Below are 20,474 nucleotides of genomic sequence, written 5' to 3' on the forward strand. Positions count from 1 at the left end.
GCAGGGTGGGGTCACAAAAGCACAAGCGGCAGTGCTACCGATGCGGCTGGACTTTACTGGGAAACCTCGCATTTTTTTATTTTAGAAACCATTTTTCAACCTTAAGATGTATCGGTTCGGGTCATTCCTGTTGTAACCTTTTTTCGTGTCCAGGCCATGTTTTATGTTTTAAAGAAGTTAACCTTTGTAATAAAATGTGAGCGTTTTCTTAAAAATTAGATGTTATTTTCTGAAATTTTGATATTTTAATTATTTTTAAAAAATTACAAATAATTAATCAAAAAGAGTACATTTCTGACTTTATTTTTATATAATTTTGAGTGTAATACTAATCAATTTAATTGCATTTAATTTGAAACCAATTTAATTTTGATTGATTTAATTTTATTTTTATACCCTTGCTTTTGGTGGCTGACGTCAAATAGTTAAAATCTGTGACTTAAAATGAACAAAAAAAAAAACAATTTTTTTACATTTTTACTGACAAAATCTTGGAGCAAAAAAACCCCATCTCAAACTAAAGACACAGGTTCTTAAAAAAAAAAAAAAAATCTGTGATGCTGAACCACAAGTATGTGCTCCACTGTGATTTATTTTCCATTTTTGTTTATCTGAAAATAATTCCAAGGCTCAATGTTTTTCTTCCATTCTTCTGGTCTTCAATGCATCAACAGTTAAGGTCAGAACACAAGTGCAATTCAAATTTCAGCCTCCAGTGACTTGCGCTCGAATTTCCTTATCTCTGCATCTGAAAGTCAAACTACATGCTAATAAAAAGACCCTTGGAGATTGTAGGTCATTTATTATGCACTCCACCTGGCCTCATATGTTTGCTTGAGTTTGGCCAGGCAGCCGAGCACAACTTTCCACAGCAAGCGAGATGGAGATCAGGATAGAGTGATGGCAAAAGACACGGAGGGTAAAATGTAGCCGACTGTAAAAGGAGTGAGAGATTGAGATAAAAGACGGGAGATTAGAAAGAAAGCAAAACAGATTAGATGGAGAAGGAAAGAGCAAAGAGAATTTGTTTAGCCAACTGAGGAGTGAGAGATGAGACATGAAAAAGTGCGGCCACATGAAAGACTGCAAAATAAACACTTGACGGACATGCTAACCACACTTGTCTTCATTATTAATGTAAAAGAAAATATATAGCATTTTTTCAAGATATGAGCTTGTTACCAGATGGTCAACAAGTTATTATAAAAAAATATATACTTAAAAGTAATCATCCAAGTAAAGACAATTATATTTATTGTATTTAATAACTCTTAGGTTAAACTGCCTGTGACAGCATAAAAAAATCTTAAATAGCATTATTATGTGAATTAGAATCATATTTTTAGACGATTCGACTATATACAACAATTTGGCAAAACACAGATGACGAGAAATTAGTCTTTTAATCTGCCGTTTAGCCCCACCTGTCATTATAGTGCTCTAGCGTTCCCAGCTGGAGGATGACGTCACCAGGTTCACGATTTCATCTGATTTAGAATTCAGCCCTTTGAGGGGGAAGATTCAGAACGAGGAAAATGCAATGAAGAGAGCAGCAAAATGTCATTGTTTCAATCTCTCTACTCCAATATTTTTACAGGATATTCTTTTTATCTCAGTATTTTTTCCCCAATTGCTTAATAAATGGTATGGTCATGACAAATAACAGTCTTGTACTAAATGGAGTATGAAATATTAAAAATGGCTTTATCCAGTACGACAGGGCAAAATTACTCCATAATGGTCAAAACTGTTGACTTCTTGCACTTCCTGACTGCCGGACAAACCGGCTGACGTCTGAGGAGCACGTAGCTGCTCGAGCCCTAGCCGAGGATAGTGGTATATTGCCGGGCACACGAAGAGGGCAGAGGGGGCTGGAAGTCTGGATGATATTGAGAACTGCACGAGCGTAAGCAGAGTATGGCACTCTCTCAGTGGGCATGCGAAGAGGACCGAGGGTGGTGTGCGACATGCCGCCGGTCGTCGGCCAAGTGGCCTTCTCTGTGGACAAGAAGCATTGTCAGCCACACAATGCAAGCTACCTCCTTATTAAATTGGGTGCCATGATCTCAGTATTTGACATAGTACAAAACATGTTTACTTCCCTGTAAGTCCAACAGTTGTCGGACTTGTTTTGGCTAGTCTCTGCGGTAAACGGGAACTTTTTGAAACCCAAAAAGGCTCACATGCCTCTCCCTGGTGCAGCAACAAAACCCTGCAGCACATTTGGCTGGCGTGATGAGAAAAATAAATAAATTAGTCCGTAAAATCATCTGAATCCGCAGTCCTGCACGCTATAAAGCAGTGCTGTATTGTGAGAATCTGACCCGGATGATGTCACATTCGCATTCCTCCTCAATCCAGGAAGTCACTCATGTTCATGGTGTGGGATTAAAAAAATGGAATATATAAATCGATCGCTTCCAGGCACATCCAAGTGGTCCATTTCATTCAGGAGCATAAAATACCGCTTGAAATATGAAATAAAAATGCTTTTTGCTGTCATAGGCACTTTCATGCTAAAACACAATGCAAAACACTTTAGCTGGGCTAATCGATAGTAGCTTTATAACGCAATCGATGTATTGACATATGGAAATATAGTTAATAGACAATACAAAAATTCTCAAAAACATTATTTATCCTGATAGAAAAATGGCTAATATTTACTTACTATCAGTAGTTGTGAAAACCCTTGTTTGTGGTATTACTGAATTCTACTGCCCATTGTGGCTAAGCTATGCACACCTAAAATTACAATAAATTAATCGTGATGCACAAAATTAGCTTTTTATTTAGTCAGGATTTGAGACTGCCCAAATGGCCTATTTACAGATTTTTTTCCCGCTGATATTTTTTCCATTTGTACTCCAATATGGTGAAAACAAATTGTGACCCTTCCATCAGTGTTATTTTTAAAAATGTCATAAATATGTATTTTTCACATTAAAAGAATGTGACACATTTTTATTGGCGTTGTCGAAAATTTATTTGAACTCATTCACTGTTGTGAAGCCGATTCGCCTCCAATTAATTTTAATTGAGAGGGCTGACGGTGAATTATTACTCCCATTGAGCTTCAAATTTGAACTGCCCTAAAATCAATAGGAAGAGATCATAATAAAACCGTAAGTGAATTTTCTCAAAATTAACAGTATTTGACCCAAAATCAAGAAGTCACCTGGAAATACTCCAATATCAATGAGAAGTATAACCTTGAATCGCCACGAGATGAAAAGAAAATGACTCAAAATGAACAAAGAAATGACCTTAATAACTTTAAAGAGACGCTTTTTGTAGCCATCTGTCTGCCCTTGACATCGGTCTGAAGAAAGTTTGCCCCAGTCCTCAACGCGGAGTCCTTTCAGGTGTGAGATGTTTGAGGGGTTTCTTCAGCCAAAGGGGGTAACACTAGCTACAACCCCTAGCAAAAATGATGGAATCACCAGTCTCAGACGAGCACTCACTCAGACATTTTATTGTATAAAACAAACGCAGATAAAAAGCTTGAAAAAATAATGAATTAGTTCAAAAGTGCAACTCCTTGGCATTCAGAAACACTAAAAGAAATGAATAAAAAACATTGTGGTGGTCAGTAGGTGTTACTTTTATAGAGCAAGTGCAGGGAAATATAGAATCACTCCATTCTGAAGGGAAAAATTAAGGAATCACTCCATTTTGAGTAGAAAATACAGACACACTCAGTCAATTTCTTGTCCTTAATTGGGCCCTCGCCTCAGATTAGATCTGCTCGTTAGCAGTTAAAAACAGTGCAGTTATCACACCTTGGAGGGCCTCTGGACCAAGTGGATTCACAAGAATCATGGCTCCAACGAGAGAGATGTCTCTTGAGACCAAGGAGAGGATTGTCAAACTTCTTGAAGAAGGTAACGCTACACGTATGGTTGCCAAAGATGTGGGCTGTTCACAATCAGCTGTATAAAAAAAATCTGGACCAAGTACAAACAGCATGGCAAGGTTGTTAAAGTTAAGCGTACTGGTAAGATCGAGGAAGACATCCAAACGTCATGACAAACAACTAAAGGCCATATGTCTTGAAAACGGAAGATTTACAACAAAACAAATGAAGAAGTGGGAGGACGCTGGAGTTAAGGTATGTGACAGAACTGTGCAAAATCACCTAAAGGAAATTGAATTTTCATACAGGAAAGCTAAAAGGACACCATGATTGACACTTAAACAGAAAATAACAAGACTGTAATGGGCTAAGGAGAGGCAATCATGGACGGTGAATGATTGGAGGAAGGTTATTTTCAGTGATGAGTCAAGAATCTGCATTGGACAAGCGGATGATGCTGGAACTTTTGTTTGGTGCCGTTCCAGTGAGAATTACAAAGATGACTGCCTGCAAAAAACATTAAAATTCCCTCAGTCCTTGATGGAATGGGGCTGCATGTCAGGCAAAGGCACTAGGGTTAAATCTTCAATAAATGCACAAGTTTACACTGAAATTTTAGACAGCTTTCCTATCCCTTCAATTGAAAATACGTTTGGGGATAATGAAATCATTTTCCAAGATGACAATGCATCATGCCACAGAGCTAAAACTGTTAAAGCATTCATTGGAGAAAGACTCATCCAATCAATGCCACGCCCTGCAAATAGCCCAGGTGTCAACCCTGTTGAAAACTGTGGTGGAATTTGAGAAAAAAATGGTCCACAGCAAGGCTCCGACCTGCAAGGATGATCTGGCAACTGCAATCAAAGAGAGTTGGCACCAAATTGATGAAGAATATTGTTTGTCACTCAAGTCCGTGCCTCAGAGACTGCAAGCTGTCATAAAAGCCAGAGGTGGTGTAACTAAATACTAGAGATGTGTTTTGATTGTTATTTCTTTGTGTGTTTCTCATGATTTCATATATTTTTCCTCAGAATAGAGTGATTCTATATTTATTTCTCTGCACTTGCTCTGTAAAAGTAACATTTACTGACCACCACAATGTTTTTTTTTATTGATTTAGTGTTTCTGAATGCTAAAGAGTTGCACTTTTGAACTAATTCACTATTTTTTTTTTTCAAGCTTTTTATCTGAGTTTGTTCAACAAAAAATGTCTGAGCGAGTGCTCGTACGAGACTGGTGATTCTATACTTTTTGCTCGGGGTTGTATTAGGTGGTAGGGTGTCCTAACTTTTTCCTCAGTTGGAATATGCATTTTTGTTGATAAATTTGGTTCAATGAGTAAAACGTTAATTTTTGTTGTTTTCCTGCTACTAATTCACTTTCTTTTCCAGAGATAAAGAAAAAGATCAGACATTGATATGTGAACATTTCTTAATGAAGAACTGAATACTTAATGGGATGTCCTAATTTTTTCACGACTGTTGGAAGTACTAGAAGTAACCCCCTGTGGTATGTAAGAGGGATCACTTGCTGCCTGTTCTCCCATTTGAAAATGCATTGGATGTCAATTGCCATCGATGTCAGTTAATGAGCTAAAGATGTTAAAGATGAGTTGGGTGTTTTAAGTTATGAGTGTGGTCAGAGCAATTATACTCATATCCCAAGCTATCATTCTATATACTGTACATTTTGTATATTTACATATATGTACAATGTATGAGGCTGTAGTATGGCTCCTATTAGCCTCCTTCGTAATCTAATACGAGGTTAAATGCTATTTATAAATGTTTATGTGTGTTATGAAAAACTCTGCCAGACTGTTTATACATGGATATATACACAGTGTGAAACAAGAGGGAAAATTGTGTTTGTTGTCTGCCTCGCGCCCTTATTCCTTCCGTGCGACAGCGTTTCAATAAACAGTCAATGCAATTCTTACTACACAATGTAGACGTCTCAACATGATTGAATGACAGGCTGGAAACTTGAGCAGTTTTTAATTTGTGGCGTGTAAAAGCCTTTTATTTGCTCGCTTTTTGTGTTGAATGCACATTTTTGTGTTAGAGCTTGAGTTTGTTTGCACGTGTGATGGTATGCATGTGTGTGGGCTACACTGCCGCTGGGCATTCTCACGCTTGGGCCTAAATTTTTTAAGACACGTACTGTTTGTTGATGCTTGTTGAACCTAATCAACCTTTCTTTCTGAAAATTTAATGTGATTTTGAGATTTGTTTGTTGTTAAATGACTAATCCTTTTTTTTTTTTTTCTTTCATGCCAATGCAGGGACTTGAACAGAAATAACATCACTCGGATCACCAAAGTGGACTTCTCTGGCATTAAGAACCTCCGAATTCTGTGAGTGTTTTAGGGTGTATTATGGGGGAAAGATGAGCATTCCATGCCAGGCCTCCCAGTTTAAATGAATTGGACATCTATCGTTGTGAATAGCAGGCAATGAGTTAAATACTATGGGGAGAAAAAAAACAAAAAAAAACTACATTTCAGTGTTACTGGCAGCCATAATCAATGATTTTCTGTTTTTTTTTTTTTTTTTTTTTTTTTAAATTGTACTATTAAAAAAAAAAAAAAAATATATGAATTTTTATTTATAATTTTTTCATGGAGAATTATTAAAAAAACACACCGGAATGATTGATAGTTAAAAAATGTAACTAAATATAATGAAGATCTTGCATCTACATATGTGGACATATGATAGATGACACTTGTATTACAAATGTTAATATGGTGGCCAATGGGATGTCTACGTAGGTGTATGCCAGGTCTTTATGGGTTAAGTTTTTTTGTTTTAAATTGTTTTTTAAATTTAATACCAAAAATAATCACAATACAAGTGCCATAATACATTATATACGGTCTAATGATTAGTAATCTGACATCGTTGCATTCAAGGGAAAATTTCAAAGCAAAACTAACTCTCAGATACGAAAATATGCAATAAAATCTTCCTTGATCCAAACTTGTTTTGTGATAATATAGCGGTATAGTTTTTTATTGGCATTTTTTCATCAGTCTCACGGGTCGTCAGCGATAAATGAAAATTCAAATGGCGCAATCAGGTACTTAGTCATTTTCGGCAATGGCGTCAGCAAGAGGAGACGTGTGTGGGAAAGTGCCATTTACTATAGGAAGGCATCAATGTGGGAACTGTCCGCCACAAAACGCTGGACTATTGCATTGTCAGTGGATTTAGGGATATCAATGTATTGGTTTTTCAAAAACTGATGTGCTTAGATGAGGGTGGGTGAGATTTGTGCAGCAAACGCGGAGCAATTTTCGTGAACCTGGACCGGGGGCTCTAGTGAAGCAGATGAGACGAACAATGCATTTCTCTCATCCATGATCATATCTTGAATATTGCTTGAATGATAGGTTAGTATCTCCTAAAATCTTATTTCCTAGAATATTGACAGTGACTTCTTCAACTTCTCTCTCATCACCATCAGCAATCCTATCTTCTGCTGAGGGTTCTGCCTCCGGCTCATTATTATATCGGGAATATTTCATCATTGTCAGCATATATATTGTCCTCAAAACCATCTTCCACAAAAACATTTTCATCTGATTAAATGTCGGAATCATTAAAGAAAGACAAGGTGCCCAACGATTGTGCCGTATTAAGTGGGTTAAAATATCCGTGCAGCAGAGTCGATATAACTTTCAATTTGTCCACCTGCAGTTTTCCATTGCTAAGTTTAATGGGGAAGCCAAAAAGTATTTCCCCGCATTGCCTCAGGTTGTAGCGTCTCCCGCCGGGGCACAGCCTGGGGGTCCGTTGCCATACCACCAGCTGCTCTAGGCGGGCTGGCCTAAAAGGGAGCCTGTGCGTTCTGATACTTAAGGCGTCCGTGATGAAACTCCAACAGTTGGTTTCGCACGTAGTGCTGAGCTAGCCCTAATAATAAATTTTATGAGGCAAAAAAAAAAAAAAAAAATTAAAAAAATCATAAAACAACCGAAACGGTATGTAAATGAACCGAAACGAAAATGCAAATTCGAAAGTGTTGTATACATCCTCGTGAAATGTTACACTCTTAGGGATGAGTGTATTGAGTTGTATATACTGCTGTGTGTCAATACAACTGCCTCCCGCCGGCTATTTCACCGGCTAGGAAACAATGTTTTGCCACCTCGATGAATTGGATGCAGTGTTGCCCAATTGGCAACTTTTTTTGTCAAAAGTGACTAGCGACAAGCATAGACTTCATTATCAGTTGACAGGAAACGAGGCGCGGGGCCGCCCCGTAGAAGGCCTATTTTAAAAAACTTACAATTCAAATATTTTCAAAACCAGAGCCGCTAGCAACCTAAAACCAAAACAGGCACCTCCCTTAGGCATATATGAGTCTCCATGAGCAGCAGCATAAAAAAATTCAAAGTCGTTCCCTCATAAAATCCTGATTAATTATTCTTAAAATGGCTATAAAATTCACATATTTTAAACTAGATGCACAAAAATCACCAAATGCAGAGATACTGTAATCACTAGGGGTGCAATGGTTCAGTTAGCCCAAACCTCGGTTTTGGGATCACGGTTTCGGTTCGGTTTCGGTTTGCGTTTTGCATTTTATTTTTATTTTTTTAAAACTGCCTTTGTTTTGCTTTTTAAAAAAAATGAAATAAACACTTAAAATGTAAACATTTTCGACTGTTAAAATGCCTCTTAGCTCTTTGACCAGTGTAGTGACTGACTACTGAAATACACACACAGTAGTAAAAAAGTTACTTGGCAAAGTAACTGGTGATACCTTTCATATTTTTTTTTTTTCATTAAAAAAACAAAACAAAACAAAAAAAATATTGTAACCTTTGCTATGTTTGGAGGTCATTTAATGTTGTGAATCAACCGTTAAAGTTGATAAATTGCTCCCATTTTTGCATTAGTTCCCTTCTGTCTACTTTCGACATGTCAAAAATTTAAAACTGTTAGATAGACTCAAGTCAAGATTTTGCCGATTTAGGAGTATTTTAGATAAAAAGTTGCTTAGGTTCGCTCGTAAGGTTTACTACAACAGAGCCTTTCTGAGAAGTTTACTGCTCTAAGATGGCGGCTGTTTACTAACGTTACCGAGTCTGTCATTCCGCATGTAGTTCTATATGCATGTGATATCTAGGCGTAGATTGTATGTTGTCGGCTAAGTCAGGTAATATTGGAGCCACATAGCCTAGCATCGCGTTTGCTACAGCGTCTCAACACTCTTCCCTCTCAGAGTCTCTGACTTTTCTCGCGTCATTCCACCAACGCATTGTTTTGTTGCAGAAACGGTGACCAAATCCGAATGGATGAAAAAAAAAAAACGCAATGCACAAAAAAGTGCAGATTTTGAACGTAATGTACGGCGTACACATTTAAAAATGAGTGCTAACTTGTACAAATTACGACGAGACCGTACAATTTGACAGATATGAATTATAGTGGACCGTCACAGTTAGGTAGTAGCACTATGTAGCACGGGACGTCCAACTTCCAACTATCAGTGGTCAGGGCGAAACTATGTGCTTTAGCGAAATCATCTTCGATGGCTTTGCGTGCCATTTCATAAATGTCGGGGATTACCTTGTTGGAGAAATATGTCCGCGAGGGAACAATGTAACGCGGGTCAAGCTTTGCAAATAAATTAACGAAGCCCGCCGCGTGTTTTCACTGGTGTCATCTTCGGGGTTGTCCTACCCTAAGAAAGTGATATCTGTGGGTGATGCTGGCTGAGGTGCCGGATTCATGTTATAAAAGTGTTGCCATTAGCATGGGGAACAAGCGCTGAGTAATGCTTGCAATTTTTTCTTCTTCATTATTTTCTCTCCCTCCGCATTGTAATCCACGGGGAAACCAAAATGTTGCCACACCGCAGATTTGAAAGAGGCCGGTGCTTCCGCAAAATTCGGTCTCTTCACTCCTCCGCTCGCAATAGCTATTTGTTTTCTTTCTTGATTCACTTTCACTTCGCTCGTAAGCAAGAGAGGGCGTTACTTGGCTTCTATTACACAGGTGCTTGACAGCGATCCAACATTTACTTGCGGGGCGGGAATTTCTCCACAGCGGTGCTTCACGTCACACACAGGCACACAAAGCTCGATCAATTAATTCCACAAGCGTTCGGAATACATTAATTGCAAAACCGAAAAGGCGCGGTTCATAAAGGCGTATTGAACCGTACAGGGCGAGCCGAATGGTTCGGCTTTGAACTGCAAACCGTTGTACCGCTAGTAATCACCTATATTTTCAGGATCAATCGCAATATTTAACATATCATATACGTTTTTGGCCGAAATAGGGATTTTTTTTTTTTTTTAATTTTGTGCAATTTTGACAAAGGTTTTCAACAGACAATAAATCACTCAATATTCACAACAGGAACTTAATACTTGAGGAAAGCATGCGGAATCATCTTAATTTTACTCAACAAAAGCAAATTTTGCATTTTTCTATACACAATCACAACTTATTTAGGTTGAATTCCGATGTCACTATTGCCTCAGCACGTTTCGTCATTTTTAGATTGAAATGTCACATAAAATAAAACGTAAAAGCCGATTTTTTTTTTTTTTTGTATGTATGCAGAAATGTCTAAATGACTATTTTTTTAACCAAAAAATGGACAGTTGGCCGAAAATTACCTGATTAATTGAATGTAGAGATAGGCTATTGAGTATGGATACATAATCCAATTAGGCGGCTATCACAAGACAAAGAGCTTTTAAAGTTGAAAAGTCTTGTAAATAAATGCATTTATCCCAGAATTTCTATAAATGGTCTAAATTATTGGTTCATCATTCATTTTACGTGAATATTTCAAGCTAATTTTAGGCTATTTTTTTCCATTCCATTTTATTCACAACATTTCAAAGTGGATGCATGGTGCTATTTTTTATGATAATTACCTTGAATCCTTGACCAAATCACTCTTGACACTCCTGCCTGCTTGCATGCACAAAAACTTTTGTCCGGTTTCCACCTAAATCTGGCGTTAGAACGCAGCGTGTGTTTGAGTTAAAAAGCTGGCACGACGTTCTGCTTGGCCTGGCCCTCTACGCGAAGCAATGTTTGTCTGAGCTGTCTCATCAACTGATAGTGACGTCGAATGCGACAAGTTACCACCCCCCACCCCCCCATTGTACGGTATTGCATTTCTGGTCCATTTAGTTAGACAATGTTAAAACAAGTGAGAGTTAGGGTTCATTTTTACTCCTAAACATTTAAAAAAAAAAAAATTATTTAACCTTTTTCTTCTCCCATAATGTTATTCCTCTCTCCTACAGTGTCAATTACAATAACATGCAAATTGCCAATTATGTAAGTTAGGTGATGGCATCATATAGCGATTTCTAGTGATTTTTAGGACAGCCATTAGCTACTTTCCTTCCTCGGGAGTTGGCCACACTGATTGGCCGATTGTCTTCGGAACGCCTGCGGTGTCGGAGAATAAAATCAACTTTTCTTCAATAAGTGTGGAAAATATTTAACGGAGGGTGACAGGTTAGTTTTACATACACCATATTGTAATAGAAACCACCAAATTTCTGTGAGTTTTGGAAAATATTGTAACTGACTTGTGATAGCCACGTGATGACATCATGTCTTCATGGAGTTACATTTTATTTATTTATTTTTTGAATACCAAAAATACTCAATTGTTAATACAGCACATCATTTGCTATACCAAGTCTTTATGTCAGGGATATTTCTTTAGTAAACTCACACATCGTTGAAATAAAACAAACACTTTTTCTTGATCGGTGTATGCATTCACATGTGAGTGTGTGTGAGAGCACATAATAACTATAATCACACAGGCGCACTCCTCAGGCTGGTAGATAAAAATACACCCGCTGCACAAGCTGAGCTGGGAAGTGGAAATAAGTCGATGCATGTGTGTGTTTTCATTTGTAAGCACATTTGTTGACCACTGCGGCTTTTGGCGCTCACGTTGGCCAATGTGACAACTGTGAGTGCGAGCCATTTACGCTCGCCCCTGTATATCTGCGATGAATAGAGAACTCAATGAGGACGAGCCAGTGTACTCTTTATGTGTGTGAGAGAGGGAGAGTGAGTGTGATGGCTTGGCGGTTTGTTTCATGTGGTTGGTGAGAAACTGCTGTGACATTTCCCCACTGTAAATCTCTGCAAATTGGCCAGGAGATGGTTTGTGGAAGTGAAGATAGTCTGAGAAAAGTACTAGCTCGAAGACACACGCATACACATTACACACATTACCATTTGTACACACTAAGAGATAAAACAAATGTGACTTTTTCCCCCAGTCTACTTTGATGTAATAGTTGTGTAATGACTCCCATTTATAATCCTGTTGATGGTGGATATTCTTCTCTGACTAGAATACCAGAATTCTTGGAGTGCACTTTTTAAAAATGTAAATTCACTGTATGACTCCTCCAGTTGCTAAAATAATCAACACAATTTCAGTCTTGTATAATTCTTACGATGAGTCCTGGTACACTCAGAGGACCACAAATTTAATTAATAAACATAGAATAAAATTCATTAATTGTTAAATGTCCATCCATCCATCCATCCATTATCTTCCGCTTAATCCGGGGTCGGGTCGCGGGGGCAGCAGCTTTAGTAGGGATGCCCAGACTTCCCTCTCCCCAGCCACTTCAGCCAGCTCCTCCGGCGGGATTCCAAGGCGTTCCCAGGCCAGCCGAGCGACATAGTCTCTCCAGCGTGTCCTGGGTCGACCCCGGGGCCTCCTGCCGGTTGTTAAATGTCATTAAATGTTATTTCAGTATTTCAGTATATTTATTTGATTTTGATTTCTTTCAGTATTCAAATGATTTTTAAATAAATAAGAAATAAACACGAATAAATAAATACATAAAAAAACATGCACGCATGAGATTCACCAATAACCCATACAATCATACGGAGCCCCTAAAGGGACATCGACAGAGAAATAAATTTAAACCTGTATGGTGTGCAGCAGATAGTATGTGGTGCGCACGTGAAACAATCTGGTGCGCACCAGAAACGCACGATGCACACGCATTGCTTCCAACTTTCTGGATTCCTACGAGGCAGAATGGCGACAGAGCAGGATTTAGTGGAATTCCTAAAAACGTGAAATGTACCAGAGAAGGATGTAAACCAGTTTAAAGATGATGAGGTAAATTGGCCCATATGACTGTTCCAAAGGTAAACTACTAGCCAAGATTGTTTCTGGTGCGCACCAGATAGTTTCTAGTGCGCACCACATAATATCTGGTGCGCACCAGATGATTAAATTTATTTTATTTCTGTCGATGTCCATTTAGGGGCTCTGTACAATCAATAGTGAGGATAAAGTTATTAAAACTTACCGTTGCATGTCAATAATTGTAGTATGAACAGCAACATTTGTAACAGGCTGTCACCTCAGTTTTTTTCACCGCTGATTTTTTTGAGTGGGAATGAAAGTGACTCCCCACCCACCAAAACAATCATCCCGACACACTGTTTTGTTTACTCTTTGACCACGACGTGGCTTTGTCCGAACAGTTAGATCTGTTAATATTCTTTTTTTTTTTTTTTTTTTTGTATTGGCATGCTAGCAAGCACCATTGACTCGTGCTAGCTTAGCCAATCCAGAGCCCTTCAACTAACAAATAATTAACAAACTGCACGGAATTTATTGAAACCAACTCGACCGACTAATTAGAACCCCGCTAAATCGATAATTAAGCCTAATGTAAAAAATTCTGAACAAATAAAGTCACTGGTTGTATTACATAAAACACTAGGTAACCATTCAACCTTTATAAAATATTTTCATAACATTTGTGATAATATGCCGACTGACAACCAGTTGAATGACCAACGAAAATGCTTTTCTTCGGCAATCTTCGGAAATTACGTCACACCGGGAAGTGCGAGGGAAGTCCGCCATAGAACAGTATTGTTTGTTGTATTGCTTCTCGGTAAGATGCCACGGCGGTGTGTGGCGATGTTTTGTTCTCACTCAAATGAAAAGTTGTATGAGTGGCCAAAGGATAGCAGGGCACGTAAATGGACATCTTTCGTTCGCACGAAGCGAATGAATTTCACCCCAAAAAACAGTAGTCTTCTCTGCTGCAAACACTTCGAAGATGCCTGCTTCCTTAACCGGTCTGCTTATGATCAAGGATTTGCCAAAAAGTAAGTGTTATTTTTGGATAGATGACTGATGACTTTGTCAAAGCAGAGCTGCCAACTGTTGTGGAATGTACAGTAGAAGCTAGCGATGTTAGCGGAAAGCCAACTCGTGGCAATAGTCGTGGCATAGTTGTTGTTGTGTTCGCTAGTGTTACGTCCCAAGGACGGCTCGCGAAGGGCGTAACATAAAACGAGCCACACAATTTCACAAGTGGCACAAAATTTACTCAACAATCAAACTCGCAATGAATATGTACAAAATGTAGATGAAGTGTGGCTTCAGGGTAAGCCCAGGCCAAAACAACAAACAAAAGGAATCTACACTTGAACCCCACCCGCTAACTAAACCCTGATCATGAAAAAGAACAAAGAAAAGACAGCCACTAACTTAGCTTCTTACGCTAAAAAAAAACAGGAGAAAACGGGTTGAACAGAAATGGCGACTTACCCCTTCTTGCTTCAGTGCTCTTATTTACAGTGGTGAACAAAAACGATCCAATAACGAATAAACACAAAAGACCTCACCGAAAAAGCGGGAGTGTATCAGACTCGCGATAAAATGCAAACGAGCGTGAATGGCGAGCAAACAGCTGGCGAGGAGGACCGCGGCAGAAGAATGCTGTCAAATGTGAGCGTTGACTCAGTTGAACTCAAGTCCCGCAGTGAATCATGGGAAATGTAGTCTCGGGACAACACTGAAGTGGTGCTTTGTAATCTGTTCGCTTGTGTGAAAAAACTACATTTCCTCTCGCCATTAGACGCCACTTCCTGCCGATAGCCCCAGCTAGGAAGTAGTAGTAGCTGGTAGTACGAGGCGAGGCGAAGATGAGCGAGAAGCAAAACTTCGCGGTCAAATGTGGCGGCAGTCCGCTATTATTTTGTTTTCTTATTGTTGCCACAATAAAGTGGAGAAAGCCATCAACGACTCATCTCCTTCTTTCCCCCCAACGTTTTTATATTATTACTTTATATGCACGAGAGCTGCAGGATCAGTAAAATGAACACGCAGTCTGATTATTTTTTTAAACAATGTCATCAGATAGACAAAAACATAAAATTATGTGCAAATGCCTGCATCTTCAAATCATGAAAATAATAACAGCCTATATCTTACCAATCTTGTAATCTCGATGGGTCTTGTCTCCATTCCATGTCAGGTAGTCTAGGCACATTGTTTGCATCCTGATTAGCGTCTGGCTAATACATGTTAGGTCCAACATAAAATTCCAAGCTCCTCTTCTTCCTCCAACTCTTCAAAAACTTGGATCTCCTCCCTTGCGCTCGATCTATTGCTTATATCGCTGTTTGAATCATTGTTTGAAGGGCTTTGTATGGCGGCCGTATGGAGCGCTGCCATTGCTGTTCTCGGTGTGACGTATCACTTCCGGGTTCGTCCCCTTTCAGGCTCGAACTTCGGAAACGCGATTATTTTGTCAAATATACAACATATAAATTATTTTTTCATGCTTTATTTGTTGGACAATGTTTAATTACTTTAATTGTGACCCTATTTGGCATGTTATGAAATTACTTCACATTACTGCTTCCTTAAGGCAAAACACTACCGCATTTGTCCACCGGCGTCGCTAAGATCAACCAAAATTGAAAACTACCAAGAGTTGCTTTAAATGTTACAGTTGTGGTCAAAAGTTTACATACAATTGTGAAGAACATAATGTCATGGCTCTCTTGAGTTTCCAGTTATTTCTACAACTCTGATTTTTCTCCGATAGAGTGATTGGAACAGATACTTCTTTGTCAGAAAAAACATTCATGAAGTTTGGTTCTTTTATGACTTTAATATGGGTGAACAGAAAAAAGTGATCAAATCTGCTGGGTCAAAAATATACATACAGCAGCGCTAATATTTGGTAACATGTCCCAAGTATAAAGTGCATGGCACTGTTTTGTCACTGCCACGATCAGGAAGAAAACGCAAGCTATCACCTGCTGCTGAGAGAAAATTGGTCAGGAGGGTGAAGATTCAACCGAGAATCACCAAAAAGCACATCTGCCAAGAATTAGAAGCTGCTGCAACACAGGTGTCAGTGTCCACAATCAAGCGTGTTTTGCATCTCCGTGGACTGAGAGGCTGCCGTGCAAGAAGGAAGCTCTTGCTCCAAAAGCAGCACCTTAAGGCTCGACTGAAGTTTGCTGCTGATTACATGGACAAAGATAAGACCTTCTGGAGGAAAGTTCTGTGGTCAGACGAAACAAAAATCGAGCTGTTTGGCCACAATGCCCAGCAATATGTTTGGAGGAGAAAAGGTGAGGCCTTTAACCCCAAGTACACCATGCCTACTGTCAAGCACGGTGGTGGTAGTATTATGCTGTGGGGCTGTTTTGCTGCCAATGGAACTGGTGCTTTACAGAGAGTAAATGGGATAATGAAGAAGGAGGATTACCTTCAAATTCTTCAAGATAACCTAACGTCATCAGCCCGAAGATTGGGTCTTGGGCGCAGTTGGATGTTCCAACAGGACAATGACCCCAAACACACATCAAAAGTGGTAATGGAATGGCTAAATCAGGCTAGAATTAAGGTTTTCGAATGGCCTTCCCAAAGTCCTGACTTAAACCCCATTGAGAACTTGTGGACAATGCTGAAGAAACAAGTCCATGTCAGAAAGCCATCAAATTTAACTGAACTGCACCAATTCTGTCAAGAGGAGTGGTCAAAGATTCAACCAGAAGCTTGCCAGAAGCTTGTGGATGGCTACCAAAAGCGCCTAATTGAAGTGAAAATGGCCAAGGGACATGTTACCAAATATTAGCGCTGCTGTATGTATATTTTTGACCCAGCAGATTTGATCACTTTTTTTCTGTTAACCCATATTGAAGTCATTTAAGAACCAAACTTCATGAATGTTTTTTCTGACAAAGAAGTATCTGTTCCAATCACTTTAACAGAGAAAAATCAGAATTGTAGAAATAACTGGAAACTCAAGAGAGCCATGACATTGTTCTTCACAAGTGTCTGTAAAATTTGACCACAACTGTACAGTATGTAAGTACATAACAAATGTAAAATGTTAAGTACTTGAGTACTTATTCCGATATTTGTTCATATATTTCAATTACGTATTTATTTCAATCTGTGTATATTTTTCAGAGATATAATATATACAGGGTGTCCATAAAGTCTCGTTACCATTTCAAAAATTTATTAAAAATGCAATTGATTAGATATTTTATTCAGATTTGTTCTATTGTACTCAGCGTTTATTGTTTTTTTTAAATTATTATTTTTTAATCTCTTTTAAAACACTTCTACATGGGCACCATTAGTTACACGAAGCAAAAATGACTCTTAACTGAATATGTGGCACCACAACTGGATGACCTTCAACCAACCATCATTTTTCAGCAAGATGGTGCACCACCACATTGGGGGCTGCATGTTCGTGGTTTCCTCGATCAAACATATCCAGACCGATGGATTGGAAGGGATGGGCCAATTCCTTGGCTGCCACGTTCACCAGGTATCACTCCCCTGGACTTCTTTCTATGGGGCTATGCTAAAGACAACGTGTTTCAAACAAAGATAAGGGACATTACTGACCTTAAGTGAAGGATTACTGATGCCATTGCCACAATTGATGAGGCTATGCTACTGCGAACATGGCAAGAAGTCAAGTACTGTCTTGGTGTGCTTCGTGCAACTAATGGTGCCCAGGTAAAAAAAACAACAAATGCTGAATACAATAGAACAAATCTGAATAAAATATCTAATCAATTGCATTTTTAATAAACTTTTGAAATGGTAAAGAGACTTTATGGAAACCCTGTATACATATATTTACATATTAATCCAAAATATTTATTGAATAAATAAAAACTACAAATAAAAGAACAAATAGAATTTAACATAATATAATATACAGTATATATTATAGTATATTTACGTACAGTGGGGCAAATAAGTATTTAGACAACCACTAATTGTGCAAGTTCTCCTGTATGAAAATATTAGAGAGGCCTGTAATTGTCAACATGGGTAAACCTCAACCATGAGAGACAGAATGTGGGGGGAAAAAAAAAAGAAAATCACATTGTTTGATTTTTAAAGAATTTATTTGCAAATCATGGTGGAAAATAAGTATTTGGTCAATGCGTTCATCTCAATACTTTGTTATGTACCCTTTATTGGCAATAACAGAGGCCAAACGTTCTCTGTAACTCTTCAAAGCTTTTCACACATTGTTGCTGGTATTTTGGCCTATTTCTCTATGCAGATCTCCTCCAGAGCAGGGATGTATTGGGGCTGTCGTTGGGCAACACAGACTTTTAACTCCCTCCACAGATTTTCTATGGGGTTGAGATCTGGAGACTGGCTAGGCCACTCCAGGACCTTTAAATGCTTCTTACGAAGACACTCCTTTGTTGCCCTGGCTGTGTGTTTGGGATCATTGTCATGCTGAAAGACCCAGCCACGTCTCATCTTCAATGCCCTTGCTGATGGAAGGAGATTTTCACTCAAAATCTCTCGATACAGGGCCCCATTCATTCTTTCCTTTACACAGATCAGTCGTGCTGGTCCCTTTGCAGAAAAACAGCCCCAAAGCATGATGTTTCCACCCCCATGCTTCACAGTGGGTATGGTGTTCTTCGGATGCAATTCAGTATTCTTTCTCCTCCAAACACGAGAACCTGTGTTTCTACCAGAAAGTTTTATATTGGTTTCATCTGACCATAACACATTCTCCCAGCCCTCTTCTGGATCATCCAAATGCTCTCTAGCGAACCGCAGACAAGCCTGGACGTGTACTTTATTCAGCAGGGGGACACGTCTGGCAGTGCAGGACTGGAGTCCCTGGCGGCGCATTTTGTTACTGATAGTAGCCTTTGTTACTGTCGTCCCAGCTCTCTGTAGGTCATTCACTAGGCGCCCCCGTGTGGTTCTGGGATTTTTGCTCACCGTTCTTGTGATCATTTTGACGCCACGGGGTGAGCTCTTGCATGGAGCCCCAGCTCGAGGGAGATTATCAGTGGTCTTGTATGTCTTCCATTTTCTAATAATTGCTCCCACAGTTGATTTCTTTACACCAAGCGTTTTACCTATTGCAGATTCAGTCTTCCCAGCCTGGTGCAGGTCTACAATTTTGTCTCTGGTGTCCTTCGACAGCTGTTTGGTCTTGGCCATAGTGGAGTTTGGAGTGTGACTGACTTAGGTTGTGGACAGGTGTCTTTTATACCGATAATGAGTTAAAACAGGGGCCATTAATACAGGTAACGAGTGGAGCCTCGTTAGACCTCGTTAGACCCCGTTAGAAGAAGTTAGACCTCTTTCACAGCCAGAAATCTTGCTTGCTTGTAGGTGACCAAATACTTATTTTCCACTCTAACTTGGAAATATTTAAAAAAAAAAAAATTCAAACAATATGATTCCCCCCCCCCCCCCCCCCCCCCACACACACACACATTCTGTCTCTCATGGTTGAGGTTTACACATGTTGACACTTACAGGCCTCTCTAATCTTTTCAAGTAGGAGAACTTGCACAATTGGTGGTTGACTAAATATTTATTTGCCCCACTGTATAATACAATAACCTTATAACATATTAACTATATATTAATTATAATAATAATACAATATAATCAATACAGTATATAATACAGTCTAATAAATAAAAATAAATGGACCATAGGAGGCAGCCAATGAGTGATTAATCAAAAGACATGGAGGTTATATGTAAGGTATGCGGCACTTGGCAGCATCACACCCAACAGATTTGCTCCAGATTGTGGTGGATATGACGAATTCAAAAGCATGTTCGATTTCCTAGGTGAAAACGTGTGCTTCACATTAAACCCATTTAGTAAAACAAGGTGAACATGCCCTGAAGTATTTGTCCGTTTCCTGCTAGAGCCAAGCGTGACATCACTGCATTTCTTTCTTTGAACGTTGCTCACACTTCCTTTATGGGATTATGGCTTAAAAGCAAATATGAGACGTCTGAGAGATAAGTCTGTATGCCTGGTTCAAGTGGCAGATCATGTTCCAGTACCATTGACAGCGAGAGACATCAAGTTCTTTAGCCCTTAAATACCTGCAACATGAACATTATCAGAGAATCCCAAAATTTGAAAAATAAGGTCCTAATGAAACCTTTTTTTCAAATTTGTAAAAAGAAAAGTCAAAATGAATATGTGTAATAAGTGCTCTAATATCTATAACACTTGCTAAATCCTGTTTTTTTTTTTTTTCTCATGGAACCTGCAGATGCATGTGTTGACTTGCATCCATCATTGTTTTTTTCCCCCCAAAAATGTCAAAATTCTGAATTAGTCTCAAAATCATTAAATTTTAGGTGTATCAAATGTGATACATTTGGCAATAAAGGGTTAAGGCCAAATGGATTGGCTTTCTATTGCTGTGAAAGACAGCCAATGCATAGAAATACTCTCGTGTATCATTAGAATTACTTCCTGTTGGTTTTTGCTCATTTCTTTCTGATATTGGATC

The 20,474-nt window shown here is 38.9% G+C and overlaps 1 protein-coding gene across 2 annotated transcripts in view; it reads left to right on the top strand.

Annotated features, from left to right (window-relative positions):
* Positions 1–20,474, top strand: part of slit3 (slit homolog 3 (Drosophila)) — a 399,629-nt gene that overhangs the window by 32,413 nt on the left and 346,742 nt on the right. For both annotated transcript variants that reach the window (XM_057849631.1, XM_057849630.1), the window contains exon 2: positions 6,144–6,215. In XM_057849631.1, the coding sequence (XP_057705614.1) occupies positions 6,144–6,215 (72 nt within the window). The remainder of the gene's footprint in view (positions 1–6,143; positions 6,216–20,474) is intronic.

This window comes from Corythoichthys intestinalis, chromosome 11 (genome assembly GCF_030265065.1).
Source record: "Corythoichthys intestinalis isolate RoL2023-P3 chromosome 11, ASM3026506v1, whole genome shotgun sequence".
Classification (NCBI taxonomy): Eukaryota; Metazoa; Chordata; class Actinopteri; order Syngnathiformes; family Syngnathidae; genus Corythoichthys; species Corythoichthys intestinalis.